At 37.9% G+C, this 15,652-nt stretch overlaps 1 protein-coding gene across 2 annotated transcripts in view; it reads left to right on the top strand.

The window, feature by feature from the left end:
* LOC150081725 (cytochrome c oxidase assembly protein COX18, mitochondrial) overlaps window positions 1–15,652 on the top strand; it is a 68,753-nt gene that overhangs the window by 19,124 nt on the left and 33,977 nt on the right. For both annotated transcript variants that reach the window (XM_090379598.1, XM_090379596.1), the window contains exon 2: window positions 3,349–4,071. In XM_090379598.1, coding sequence (XP_090235724.1) covers window positions 3,508–4,071 — 564 coding nt within the window. In that variant the 5' untranslated portion in view covers window positions 3,349–3,507. The remainder of the gene's footprint in view (window positions 1–3,348; window positions 4,072–15,652) is intronic.

Raw genomic sequence — 15,652 nt, 5'->3', positions numbered from 1 at the left:
GGGAGCAGAGATGGTCAAAGGTGTGGCCAATAACTTTGGCAAAAGACCAGAATGCTTGGCTACCATTAGGGCAAGAAACATGTTTTCTTCTCTTAGCATGTTTGGAATCTAGTTTGGACTGATTAATAACTACTTTACAATCGTTGCGAGCTCTGGTGTGGGCAGAAAATGAAACTGAAGAATTGGAAACAAGCCAATTACGATAGGCAACATTCTTCTCTTGAACAGCCTTAGCACATTTATTGAAAAACCAAGGTTTAGATAAAGGATGAGATTTTAAAGTGGAATGTAGAATAAAGGATTCAATTCTTACAAGAATAATTTCACTAACACAATCTGAACAAATGTTGACATCAGATGTTTTGAAACAGTAATCCGACGAAAGAAGAAAAGAAATCTTGCTGGTCATCTGATTTTGCGTTCTTATAATGCCAAACAACACGAGGTTGGGAATAGCCATGAGATAAAGGCTCCATTGGAGAAGAGACAGATCACCAAGATGTGATCTGATGTGCCTAAAAGACCACTCACTTCAACCGTGTACTTAGAAGGGTTGTTTGTGAGAAAAAGATCAAGCTTGTTGGCCGTGTGATTAGGATTATCCTGTATTCTGGTACGTAAACAAACAATCTGTGCGTGGTCATTAGTAATTGCAAAAATTAGTAAAAGGCTCGGCATCTCGACCAGGTATGTCTGTGTGATTAGAAAACGGAAGCCAGCTGGAGTTTTGAACATTAAAACACAAAGGAAAATTACTTCACTGTTAGGAAAGTTGGACTGGAGAAAGTCAAGTTGCAAAGAGAGGAAGTCAAAGAGTTCTAAGTGATTAGTGGAGTTGGGAGAACGGTAGAGATAGATGAATTTGACAGAATGAGGTAGAGAGATTTTAAGCCAGAGAAGATTAAAAAGAGGAGATTCCAAATTTCCAAGTCTCTGACAAGGAATATCGGAACGGACATACACAGAAGTACTTTGCTGTACGATTCTTAAGGAATCATGGCATCCCATATGCACAACGGCACCTCCGTAACCAGGTGGGCAGGAGCAGCAGTGTGTAGTACATGCTTCTTGATTAGGCCGAGGTTCGAGCCTGTGACCACCAAATACGGAGGATGCGGAAAGGTCGGAATGACCACCGCATATCCCCAGAGCAATATGGCCTTAGTTGCTAATGCTCCTAAAAACCAAATAACAACAACATATGCACAACATAAGCATACTTCTTCCATTTAGAGGTGCAAACCTGCATCTGTTAACTAATGACAGCTCTCCCCAATGTACATCATGTCAAGTACAACTGACCATTCGCCATTTGTTAGTGGACTGTCCCCACTTTCAAAATATCCGCTTAAACACCTTTAAATCAATAGCTAATACACAGTCATCAATAAATTTATTACAGATTCTGGGAGATGATTCTAATTAAAAAGAGAACTATTTACTTTCCTAAATCGTATAGGAATATATCATAAAATATGGTTATCACAATTAAGCTAATATTTCATATTCAGCATTAGAAAGACACAATACGGCCCTAGCAGCCTATGTGTCGTTAAACTCAACAACAACCACATAGAGGTGCAAGCAACAGAGGGTTAAGGAAGGCATGATCCAGCAAAGAGAAGGTGAAACCATGCATACGAAACACATCATTACATTTGTGCAGCTTTTCTCTGTGTGTGTATGTAATAAGAAAATGTGTGATGAAGGTCCTTTTGTGTTTCTGGTTCAAACATAATTTTTCATTTTTATTAGAGCATAAAAATAAATATTTTTTCCAATTTCATTCCACAAATTGCAGATTTACTAAGAGTATGGAGACAGCTTCTGGCTTCCTGTAATTTAACTATTTCTACTTTACTTTCTTCTTCATTTTGTTCACGTGCTACTTTAGTTATTTTCCCTTGAAATGCTGTTGTTATTTCTTCTTCCAATCATATGATATCTAGTCTCAATCCTCCACTTCTCCTAAATTAATGTTATTTTTGGCACTTATGTAACACATTTTGACTCTTCATGTTTGATTCCATTTAAATCAGGAATATTATTGTTTAACAGTTTTTTGCATATGTTTACTGTCTTCATTTTTAAGCCATAATTTAATATTGATCATTGTCTTTTCACCTATTTTGTCTTGCTTTCTGTCTAAATCATAAAATAAAATTTGCCTTTAGCCAGTGAGTGATTGATTGCTGGAACAAGCTTCCATCTGTTGTTATGTAAGTTGACAGCTTAAATAAATTCAAGGAAGAACTAAAATTTTTGGAGTGAATGGGAAGTTTTTTTTTTTGGCTGAAGCTGTATATGTTTGCTTTCTTGCATCATATGTCTATGCTAATGCTAAATAAAAACACATACTCTTTCAGTTGTTTCCTTCAATACAAATGTACAAACCTTTGCTGCATATGATTTCCAGATCCATAGGTTGAAACAGAACTGTAGTAATAGACATTAGGGAAAAAAAAATTGCCTTTTCTTAAATTAACATCATCACTTGATAAAATTTCATCTGAAAGCTGTGCAGGTGTATGGGTATTATTTCTGTTTATATACTTTACAATAACACACACTGCCTTAATACGTATTTTCTTTTTGAAAGATTTTATTTCTTTCACCCCTCTTTCTTTCATAATTTTTTTTCAGAGTCATTGTTAAATTTTTCTGAAAATGTTTGAAATTCTTGTCTAGGAAATTTGAAATTTTCCTAGACAAGAATTTCAAATTCTTGTCTAGGAAAAATCTCCATCAGCATAAATAAAATTCATACTTAATGTGTGATTTAGTGAAGTCCAAACTAGTGAGGTTTTACTGGAAATGGTAAGCATGGCCAATGTGTAAATTTAGAATATTATGAAAAGGTATGACTTGAGTAGTGAAGTTCTACCTGATTAAATAGGAAACAAAGTGTTATTTATATATATTTTTTCTTTTTTTATTGATGAGATGGGTTCTTTATCATGATTTATTACTAAATTATTTTGATTCATGTGATCTGTGAAATCATTGATTAATTCATATCCTTACAGGAAATGGTATTTTGATTAGCTGGATCTTTTGGTATTCCCGTGTTAATATCTTGCAACACTACTGACATGCTTAACATAGCCCATTAAATTTTTACAAAAGTGCAAGATCTGAAAACAGAATGAGATAGACTTTTACAACAGCATTGGAAAGTGGTATTAAAATTCATAAAACTTATTGAAAATTTTATTAATGCATTGACCATTTAATTAAATGATCTTGCAAACTTGTTTTGAAATAATGGATATTATTAATATTTGTAAATTAGAGAAGATGAAAACAGAAATATTCAGTATATAAAGTTTATTTTATCTTTATTTTCAGCTCTTATCGTTTCAATGGAAGTGCAGGAAAGATTTTGGTCATCCTGGTGTTGTGCAACTTTAATATTACCTGTGATACCTTTTGTGTGGTGATGAATTCTTCAGCGCTTTAGTTTTCAATCCCCTAAGGTGGCACATAACCTCCAATTACAGTTGCAATATGTTCTTACAAAAGCATTTGCCTAATATTTTATATTCTTCAATCATAAAGTATTATTCCTGTTTATATCATTATCCAAGGCACATTGTTTTTCAAACATTGACTTTTCATGCCCGAAGGCATCATCATAATTCTGACTATGCCTACAGAAATGTGCCACAAGGAAAATATGTGCAGCCTAGGGATATTATGCATTTGAGGTGTTCATTGCATTTAAAGTCACCATATGAATATTTGGTGCTTTCTTTTCAGAACTTCACATGGTCTTCTTGGGCATTAGCTCTTTCTTCATCTAAACCTGTTCTCTTTACCCAAGAGGTTCTGCACTATGTACATGATTTTACTGGTTTTACGTGGTGGACTACAATCTTAATTACCACTTTTGGATTGAGATTATGTATAACAATGCCTTTAATTATTTATCAGCATCATGTCTTGGCCAGATACCAAAATTTACAACCAGAGATAAAAAATATTGCCCTGGAGCTGAAAAAAGAGACTGCTATGGCCATTAAAGTGTACAGCTGGAATGAAAAAACTGCTAAATATATGTACACAAAAAGTGTAAGTTTTTTATTTACATTTTTTATTAATATATGAAATAAGATTAGAATGATTAACTCTGGTTTTCATTCCATTTTATATTAGATATCTTATTTCATTCAGATCAAGGGCTTAATTAACCAGTTTATTAGTAATTGTAAGGCCAAAACTAGTCTTGTATAGATCTGCTGTATTAGACCTGCACTTGCAGGGACTAGAACTGCACCTGACCCATATCATTTGTACCCACAACCCACAAAAAATAAACAAAATAAATAAATGACTTATTAAGAAAATCGGTAATAAGTTTTCTATAGTAGTTTATATGTTAGTATAGTGCAGCGTTTCCCAAAGTGGGGTCCGTAGACCAGTTCCAGGGGTCCACGAAACGGATCCTCTGAAACTGCTAAAATTATTCGTTCTGTGTATAGCAAATTGATAATAAATAAAGTTATTATTATATATTTATGTAAAAATAAGAATAAAGTTGTTGTTTTAAGCATAAAACTTTGAAATTTCTTTTCAGAAAACCCAGCGTGCACACACACACACACACACACACACACACACACACACACACACACACACACACACACACACACACACACACACACACACACATATATATGTAGGGGTCTGCAAACGTTTTTTGATTTTTGAAAAGGTCTGTAGATCTTGGAAGTTTGGGAACCATTGGTATAATGTAATAGTTACCTTTAAATTAAAATATATCAATCAGTAATGTTAATATTTTATTGTGTTGTATATCAAACCTTCAGATATAATTAGTTTTCTAAATTTTTACTAAGTTGCTGTGCACAAATAGGACATCAACAGTTTCTCACTTCATCTCTTCTTCTTTCTTAGATTAGAAATTCAGATGCTGAAAACTCCCACTTGCTGCACTAGAAGTGTTGGCAGGGGTGATAAGAATTAAATCCGTTTTCTTAACAGAAGGGAGGAACGTACTTGACGAAGACTAGACAAAACTGTATACCTTAAAATGTTACCTGTTATATCACCTGAATGACGCTATATAATTTTTGCAGATAAGCCAACAGTTGGGGATGCATTCACTCATATCTACACCCCCCCCCCAAACAGGCGCCTCCGTAGCCAGGTGGGAAGGAGCAGCAGTGCATAGCACATGCTTCTTGATTAGACTGGGGTTCGAGCCCGTCACCACCAAATACGGAGGATGTGGAAAGGTCAGGGAATGATCACCGCATATCCCGGAGCAATATGGCCTTAGTTGCTAATGCTCCTAAAAACCAAATAACTAACTAACTAACCCCCCCAAACTTCTATCTCCAGTTTCAAACTCTGAATCCACATTTTCTTAATTATATAAGCTTTTTTTCCCCTTAAATAAAATATATACTCTTATTTTATATCTTCATATATCTTGCATCTTTATACCCATGACTTGGCAACATGGTCAAAGTTGCCCCACACCACAAAAATTCAAATAAAATATATGCTTTGTAAAAATAATTTTAATAAATAGTAAAAAGTGAAAATGTAGACAATTTTGTATGCATGATGACAATATACTACAGTAGAGTGTCGAAAATCCGAAAACGTCTTTAATTCAGAATGTCAGTAATCCAAACAACCAGCATTTATTTATTATTATTTTTTTTAATGCTGGTGCCGTAAAATAATTACAGTAAGTGTTGGTTTTTGTGATCATGTTTGCAAATTGAATTTTGATTTTATTGAATGATGATTCTAATAAGCAAAAATCAGAGGAACATTATCCACAGGCCATAAAAATGAAGAAGTAAAGCACAAACTTACACTTTTATAATCTTAACCAATTAACAAAATTAAATGATATGTGAAAATCAGAAAATAATATCCACAGGTTAGCAAAGTAAAAATAAATTTACATTTACATACACAGCTTAATTAATATACATACAGTACTAACTAAACAAAGCACTTTGTAACCTGTTATTCAACACTCTTTGTAATCTGATATGGTTTACCAATGATTTTATCCTCAAAATCAAGAAGTATCGTTGAGAAGGCAAAATGGGCAAGGTCTTGCTTATCCTAAACAACGTGGCATCACATCCTTCGGTGGAAACATTAAACAAAATAGACGATGGATTCGAGGTCAGGTTTCTTCCATAAAATGTTACCTCCTCCAATTGATGGACCAGAGAGTCATTGAAAAGTTGAAGAGAATCTACAAAAAAACAAGTCTTGCGTCATTTACTTTTAGCAGAAAGGAATGAAGAAAGCATCTTAGTTTTTTTTTGAAAAAGCTCAGCCTGAAGGACAGCTACTACATGTTAGCTGACACGTAGGAATCACTCATTGCACAGAATTTAAAAATGATTGGAAAAAACTGGCCTATTGCAGAAAAACCCAGAGGAGATGAGGGACAGATATTGAATGATACGATCAACTTATTTCAGTCAGTCCCTGTGTTTGAAGTTGTTGATGCAAGGGTGTGGATGGAAAATGATATTGATACTACAAGGTTTCCGGTTTTAAATGAAAACAAAATTGTGAATGCAAAAGAAACTGGAGATCTTGAAAATGTTATGTATGAAGACAAAGAAAATCACATCAACACTGTGCCTACGCATGCTGAGGTATTCGTTGTGCTAAAGACTGCAATGGCTTAGTACGAGCAACAAACTGAATGCTCTCCAACTCAATTGCTCTTGCTGAAAAGAATGAGAGAGCAAAGAAACAAAGTTTGAAAATGGCGTGGCAAAAAATAAGTAATTATTTTTGTTAAAGCCTATACATATGTGTTATTCTGGCAGAAAGTTCTATTTGTTTCGTTACCTGTTAATAAAAATTCATAAGTACAACTTAGTAATTTTATTTCTAAACTTACTAAACCTTTTTTTTTTTTTAGTCTCCAGAACAGTATTTTTGATAAGTTTGAAAATCCGAACAAATCGGAAGTCCGAACTAACCCCAATCCCAGTTAGTTTGAATTATCAATGCTGTACTGTACTTAAATCATATAGTAATTTTGAATTAGCATTAGTATTGGAAAATGATGCAAGAAAGCAAACATATACAGCATCGCCCAAAAAAAAAAAAAAATTTCCCATTTTTCCTATCCATTCCTTCAAATAGTTTGCCTAGTTCTTCCTCGAATATATTTAAACTGTCAACTTCTATTACAACAGATGGAAGGTTGTTCCAGCAATCAACTGCCCACTGGCTAAAGGCAAATTTCTATACATCTATTCTGCAACCATCCTTCCTTAATTTGAATTTTTTGCCCTCTCATGTGCATAGTCTGAACAAGAGGAAGAATCCCATCAGCATTGAGCTTGCTCAATCCATTCAAAGCCTAATACCTCAAGTCAGATCACCTTGCAGGTGCCTAGTTTCCAGGTGCTGCAATTTGTAGAACTTAAGCCTTTCTTGTTAATAGAACCTCTTTGTTCCATTCACCAATCTCATTGCACTTCTCTATACTCGTTCTATACTGGATCACCTTCACGTAATATCACAGCTAATGGAGAAAGCAAATGAATATAAAACACCATTATGCCTGGCATTTGTGGATTATGAAAAGGCATTTGACTCCATACAGCATAAGGCAATGTTTCGGGCACTGGAAAGACAAGGCATAGATACTCCATATATTACGATTTTGAAGAAAATATATGAGAGTGCTACATCCTTTATTAGACTAGACAAAGACAGTAGCAAATTTAAAATCGAGAAAGGAGTTCGACAAGGAGACACAATATCTCCGAAGCTGTTTACTGCTGCCCTTGAGGAAGCTTTCAGAAGATTAGACTGGTCGCAGAAAGGAGTCAATGTGAACGGAGAGTACCTAAACCATTTATGATTTGCAGATGACATTGTGGTCATAAGCCACGATCCCAAAGAATTAGAGGAAAATCTTAATCAGTTATGCACAGTTAGTAAGGATTTTGGACTAAAGATGAATATGGCTAAAACAAAAGTAATGATGAACAAGTATGCCACGGAAAGGGAAATAATTATTGAAGGAGCAGTAATTGAAAAGGTGGAGTCATATACTTATCTGGGACAAGTTATTAGCTGTAATAATGATAAATGGCTGGAAGTCAAGAGAAGAATAAATTTTGGATGGATAGCATTCAGGAAATATAGTCACATACTGAAGAGCAATATCCCAGTTTGTCTGAAACGTAAAATAATGAATCACTGTATACTCCCCACCATGACTTATGGAAGTGAAACTTGGGCACTCACCAAAAGAATGGAAGAGAAGCTAAGAACTACACAGCGAAGAATGGAACGAATTATATTGGGAATCAGACTGTTAGATAAGAAGAGAAACACATGGATTAGGCAGCAAACTCAAGTAAAGGACATTCTTATCAAAACTAAAGAACTAAAATGGTCTTGGGCAGGACACATAGCTCGAAGACATGATGACAGATGGACTAAGAAAATAACAGAATGGTACCCAAGAGGAGCTAGAAGAAAACCTGGAAGACAAAGGCGGAGATGGATAGATGAAATTCATGAGTTTTTGAGTAGTAAATGGATGGCCAGTGCTCAAAACAGAAGGAACTGGAAAGTTGCTGGAGAGGCCTTCATCCTGCAGTGGATTGAAAATGGCTGATCATGATGATGATGATGATACTCGTTCCAGCAACTCTACATCATTTCCTAAAATGAGGCCTCCAGACCTGTATGCACTGCTCAGAAAACTTCATATCTGCTGCACAATTACCAGTGCCGTTTGAGGCGCCTCCGTAGCCAGGTGGGAAGGAGCAGCAGTTCGTAGCACACGCTTCTTCATTAAACCGGGGTTCGAGCCCATCACCACCAAATACGGAGGATGCGGAAAGGTCAGGGAATGACCACTGCATATCCCCGGAGCAATATGGCCTTAGTTGCTAATGCTCCTAAAAACCAAATAGCAAACAAACAATCAGTGCCGTACCTAGACTTCTGTCACCCTGGGCAAAATATTCATCTGGGGCCTCTTTGCAAAGATTAAGGTGGAATTCGTAAAATTAAAAAATAAAGGAAACACTCAAATTATTCAAATCATAATTATTTATGTAAACTTTAATGACTAGTACATTATTTATATAAATTTAAAAGTTTTTACATCATTACCTTATGATATACAGGGTGTTTCAGTTAAACGTTTCAGAACTTCTAAGAGGGGTAGGGTACATCCTGACAACTCGAAATCATATAGCAATGTGGGGTCGGAAATGCTTTCCTGAAGTGGTGTTGTACACAGAAGCACCATAAAGAAAAGAGACCGTAAGTGAGAAATCGTTTTAATAATACATGAAAAGAAGCAAAAGGTACAGGATTAAAGTAAGTGTTCGAAGTTTCTTCCACGGGCTACAATGCACGCCTCACATCTCCAACGCATGGACATCCGAACATTCTGGAATACTCCAGGCGAATTTCGAATTTCTTCGGCAGCTACTGCGATTCTTGCAACCGGCTCCTCAGCATTGTCAACAGGGGTGTCATAAACTAGTGATTTCATATGACCCCAGAAATAAAAATCAAGACATGATAGGTCGGGTGACCGAGCAGGCCAACGCACGGGACCACCACGTCCGATCCACTGTTGACCAAATGTGACATCCAGGTAGTTACGAACATCTCCGCTATAATGGGCAGGGGCTCCATCGTGTTGGAACCACATTGTCTGTTGCGTCGATGCAGAAATCTGTTCATCTCTCAAAAGTTGTGGCAATACTTGCTGCAGAAAGATCAAGTAGATAGGTCCGGTTAGACGACACGGTAACAGGTAAGGTCCGATGAGGTGATCTCCCATAATACCGGCCCATTCATTGACCGAAAATCGAATCTGTGCTGCACGACGTCGCACGACGACTTCTGTGTACAATACCGCTTCAGGAAAGCATTTCCGACCCCACATTGCTATATGATTTCGAGTTGTCAGGATGTACCCTACCCCTCTTAGAAGTTCTGAAACGTTTAACTGAAACACCCTGTATACTTGATATAAATTTGTTTATAATGTCTGATGTTTTTAAATCTTTTAGTACATCTTGTTCTATTGACATAATGGCCAAACCATTAATTCTTTCGCCGACCAGGCTAGCCAGGTGGGTAAAGTGCCTGCCTGGCAACCCAAAGGTCGCGGGTTCGAATCCCGCCTTGGGCTTGGATCAGAGTAAAATGCAAAAACCTTGGGAGGTGCATTATGGCCTCAGAAGCCGATGGGCCAACAACTAACGGGAAAAAAAAAAAAAAAATTCTTTCTTGGCCAATTGTTGCTCGTGAATATGTTATAATCATTTTGAGTCTTAAAAAACTCGCTTTCCAGGCGCAACTGTAATTGGCAGTGTTAATAATATCTGAAGAGAAATGGTGATATTGGGATATAATTCAACTAAGTTTTTTTCTTGAATAAATGTCAATAATTGTCAGCAAATCAATTTGTTTCCTTTAAAACATGCTGCAAAGATTGGATTTCTTGAGGTAACTCTTTGGCATTGAAGTCTCCCCCCCCCCCCCCCCCCCGTCTTAGCCAGTGAGAATTCCTTCAAGGTGTTGACATTTCAGTTTTATTGCACTTTGTCTTTATAATTTTATCTATTTCTTTATAACGAAATTTTAAAGTGAAAAATCAATTAAGTTATATAGAGGTCCGATGTATGTATAATTAAAGTATTATATTAAGAAACAGTCATTTTTTTATATTTAAAAAAATTTAAATATCATTGGAATTTGGGCCCCCTGTATTCCTGGGCCCTGGCAGCTGCCCGGTCCACCCTTTACCTAGGTACGGCACTGAAAATTACATCCAGGTCTTTTTCATTTTCCCAAACTCTGAGACACCACACAGTTAATATGTTACCCTGGGGTTGCTGCTACCTGTATGCAGTACTTTGCTTTTTTATTATTATTATTATTAATAGCCATATGGTGCAAGGAAACCTGAGGCTTATGCTGCACCAGGAAAAAAAAAAAGTAAAGTTACCCTGATGAGAGAGAGAGAATGAAAGAAAGAAAGAAAAGTAGAAGGGTTTGGTTTTTTTTTGTTTTTTTTTTTAAGGAGCATTAGCAACTAAGGCCATATTGCTCCGGGATATGCAGTGGTCATTCCCTGACCTTTCCACATCCTCCGTATTTGGTGGTGACGGGCTCGAACCCCGGTCTTATCAAGAAGCATGTGCTACGCACTGCTGCTTCTTCCCACCTGGCTACGAAGGCGCCTAGTAGAAGGGAATCACCAAGAAAGAGAAGAATGATGATATCCAGCTATGGACCCTGGGTGTGCCAAGCCCATACTCACCAGATGTGAGCCCCTGGTCAAGGTTAAACTTCAATTGCCATTTTTCAGCCCATCTGCCTAACTTTTCTAGCTCCTGTCGCAGTAGCATACTGCCATTAACTATCCTGCCAACCTTTGTATCATCTGCAAACTTGGACATTAAACCTGATTTGCCTTTATGAATGTCATTAATAAATATAGAAAACAAATATAAGGGCCCAACACCACCCCATTAATATAATTGGATAGATCCCATCCACTCCAGGCCTTTCTTATGTTTAACTTCAACAATTTCTCTTCCAACAATTTCCCTCTCAGTTATTAAAAATCATTTAGCTCCCTGAGTTGAATAAACTTCTGTCATCCACTTCCCTAAAGAATTCTTCATGTGTGAATGTAGATGTACAATATTTATCCAGTTTGTCAACAACCTGAGCAGGGCCATCAATAGTTGAACCATCGATATTAAGTGTACCAATATGATTGATCTCCTTCCTTTTGGTGTTTACATAAGTAAAGGAGTCTTTGCTGTTTTTCTTTGCATTCTTTGCCAATGATTTCTCATAATCTGCCTAGGCTTGCCTAACCTCTTTTATGATTTTATTAATTTCCCCTCTCCCTTCCAAACCAGTCTGAACATGTGCTGCACCCAATCAGCATCCATTTACTGCTCAACTTCAAACTCACAGAACTGACTTTTCTTCTTCCTCATTTTGCCCTTCAACTTCTGTTTTCTGGAACAACCTTACTTTGTGTGTATTTCCTAGAAATTGCAAATCTACAGAAATTCAAGTGTATGATGAACAAGTATCATCAGTATTTTCTCAACCAAGCCATGCATGGTACTAAATACTATAGTTATACCTTTCATGCTTGGGGTTTTCATTAAAAAAAAAAAAAAAAAAAAAAAAAAAATTGTCAATTTGGCTATGTTTTTTAATGAGCTACTGCACAAGAAACTTTAGACTGAAATTTTATGTTCTAATAACTTTTTATGCTTTCCTAACCTCTTTAGAATATTTTACAAGAACAACCCCAGGGGCTCTAAGCATCAACCCCAAGCATGAAAGGTATAACTATAGTTATACCTTTCATGCTTGGGGTTTTCATTAAAAAAAAAAAAAAAAAAAAAAAAATTGTCTAGTAATTTGGCTATGTTTTTTAATGAGCTACTGCACAAGAAACTTTAGACTGAAATTTTATGTTCTAATAACGTTTTATGCTTTCCTAACCTCTTTAGAATATTTTACAAGAACAACCCCAGGGGCTCTCACCTGGTGAGTATGAGCATGCTTGGCACACCCAGGGTCCTGAGCTGGATATCATCATTCTTCTTTCTTGTTGTTTCCCTTCTACTTCTCTCTCTCTCAGGGTAACTCAGAAATTTTTTTGGCTGGTTTAGCATAAGCCTCAGGCTTCCTTGCACCATATGTTTGTTTGTTGTTTGTTTGTTATTTGGTTTTTAGGAGCATTGGCAACTAAGGCCATATTGCTCCGGGATATGCGGTGGTCATTCCCTGAATGACCTTTCCGCATCCTCCGTATTTGGTGGTGACGGGCTCGAACCCCGGTCTAATCAAGAAGCGTGTGCTACGCACTGCTGCTCCTTCCCACCTGGCTACGGAGGCGCCCTTGCACCATATGGCTAATAATAATAATAATAAGGATAAAGAATACAGAACCAGAGGAGGAAGAGCAAGAAGAAATACAACCCACAGGGGAAAGAGACGAGGTCGTGATATCCAGAATAGAGGACGAGTGGAAGAACGCCCTAACAGAATTTGAAGGAATGGACCCCACAAAGACTCGTGTGATACCGAAGCAGAAGCTGAATAGAACATTGTGAAGAGTCACAGACCACCTCGATCGGCAAATAACACTGCATTACCTTGACAACAGTGGTGCAACACTGGAGGCCATCCACACAGCCGTGTATTGTGCTGCCATAGCAGCCACTAGGATTAATGGAAGAGAAACGAGAGACCAGCAGCAGAAGAACCGAAAACAGAAGGAACCGTCAGCTTGGGAAAGCAGACTTCAGCACAAGATAGAAGAATTAAGAGTCAGATAGGCCAACTGACCCATTACCAAATGGGCAATAGGAGTAAGAAATTAATTTGAAAAGTGAAGAGCATCCTCAAGAGAGACAGCATCCACAGCAAACATGAGAAGAAAAATCAGAGAATAGGAGAGTACTTGTACACATTGAAGCAGAACCTCCTTGCACTCAGCAAGAGACTATGTCGATACAAAGAGAGCTTCCAGAGGAAAACACACAACCGAATCTTCGATGAGGACCAAAGAGGCTTCTACAGGCATCTCGGAGAAGATGGGAATGGACCACCCAAGCAGAAGACGATTGAGGAGTTCTGGGGAAACATATGGAGCAGGGAGGTAAGACATAACAGCTGAGCCCCATGGATAGAACTAGAACGCAAGAAAACCAAGGACATACATGAAATGAGAGAGTGGGAGATTCGGGAGGAAGTAAAACAGACGATCAAGAACTCTCACAACCGACAAACTCCAGGAATAGATAACGTCCACAACTACTGGTACAAGAAGCTCACTTGCACATGACAGCACCTGGCAGAGCAGTTCACCCAAATGATAAGGCACACAGAGACAATCCTAAAGTTTCTTACTCAAGGAATCACATATCTGAAGTCTAAAGATGAAGACACAAGAAATCCAGCAAAATATAGGCCAATCATGTGCCTCCCAACAGTGTACAAGATCCTTACCAGCTGCATAACTAGAAAGATATCACACCACTTGGAGAGCTAAAACATAATACCCAGACAGCGGAAAGGATGCAAGCGGCTGAGCAAAGGATGCAAGGAGCAATTAATCATAGATGCCGTGGTTATGGAGCAAGCCTACAAGAAGCACCACAACATGTACACAGCCTACATCGATTACCGCAAGGCCTTTGACTCCATGCCCCATAGCTGGCTAATAGAGGCACTGAACATCTACCAAGTCAATCCGATAGTGACAGACTTCCTAGGAGAAACGATGGCGAAATGGAGTACCACCATTAAGGTCGAAAACATCACAACCAGGCAAATCCCCATCAGGCGAGGAATCTTTCAGGGAGATGCCCTGAGCCCATTGTGGATCTGTCTAGCACTTAACTTGCTATCCACCATGCTCAACAGTAGCAAGTATGGATATAACCTCAAAGAAGGAAGGAAGAACCTGTACACCTTCGCCCACCTGATGTACACGGATGACATCAAGCTCTACGCGGGAACAGAGAAGCACCTCAAACAACTACTCCAGATCACCTAAGAATTCAGCAATGATATTAGGATGGAATTTGGTCTAGACAAATGCAAGACCCATGGATTGCACCAGGGAAAATTAGTCAACCGAAACTACCAGCTGTAGACTGGTAAAGAGATCAAGCCATGGCAAAGGGAGAGGCCTACAAATACTTGGGGATAATGCAGGCTCAGCGGGTATGGCACAAGGAAATTAAGGCCTGCCTGACAAAAAAATACCATCCAAGACTGAAAAGCCTGCTGAAAGCAAAGCTGAACGGAGGGAGCACAGTGAAAGCCATAAACACCTATGCAGTCCCAGTGCTAACATACTCCTTCGGGGTCATAGATTGGACTAACACCGAGCTGGAGGATATCATGAGAAAGACAAGAACAATGATGACCAAGAGCCGCCAACACCACCCGAAATCTGCTGTGGAGAGACTGACAATTACTCAGAAAGGAGGAGGATTGGACCTGATAGACCTCATTGAGCAACAGAAGACAGCGAATAGTTAACCTGAAGGATTACTTCCAGAAACACACAGCAGCACCCCATAAGGAAGATAGAAAGCAGTATACGCCACTCAACCTGAGGAGCCCCCCCAACCAGAGGGCATAAACGAAGCTAGAAAGATGGGCAGAGAAGACACTCCATGGTAGACACTACAGTGATCTCCATCAAGATCACATAGATAAAATTGCTTCCAATGCATGGCTCACGAGTGGGATACTCTTCCCTGAGATTGAAGGATTCATGCTCGCCATCCAAGACCAGGAACTATAGAAAATACATCGCGAAGGAGCCCGGAGTGTTTGATGCCACCTGGCCTCAGAAATGATCCAGCACATCACTGTGGGATGCAAGGTATTAATGAAAACATTTGTTTTTCCAAATCTGTCTTGAAATGTGCTTGTGTGTTCTGACTATATTGTGTGGAAACAAATTTTGGAATGGCTATCTAATAGATCAGTTTTTGAAATAATTTTGCTGTTTCTTTTTTACTTACCAACCTGCTAAATTATAGTTAATAAATAGTTTGAACTGCCATTATCATATAGGTTTACCATATTTTTGTATTTAGAA

The sequence above is a fragment of the Mastigoproctus giganteus genome, chromosome 8 (assembly GCF_048544385.1).
Source record: "Mastigoproctus giganteus isolate SK-2022 chromosome 8, ASM4854438v1, whole genome shotgun sequence".
Taxonomy (NCBI): Eukaryota; Metazoa; Arthropoda; class Arachnida; order Uropygi; family Thelyphonidae; genus Mastigoproctus; species Mastigoproctus giganteus.
This window is presented reverse-complemented; position numbering and strand designations above follow the sequence as displayed.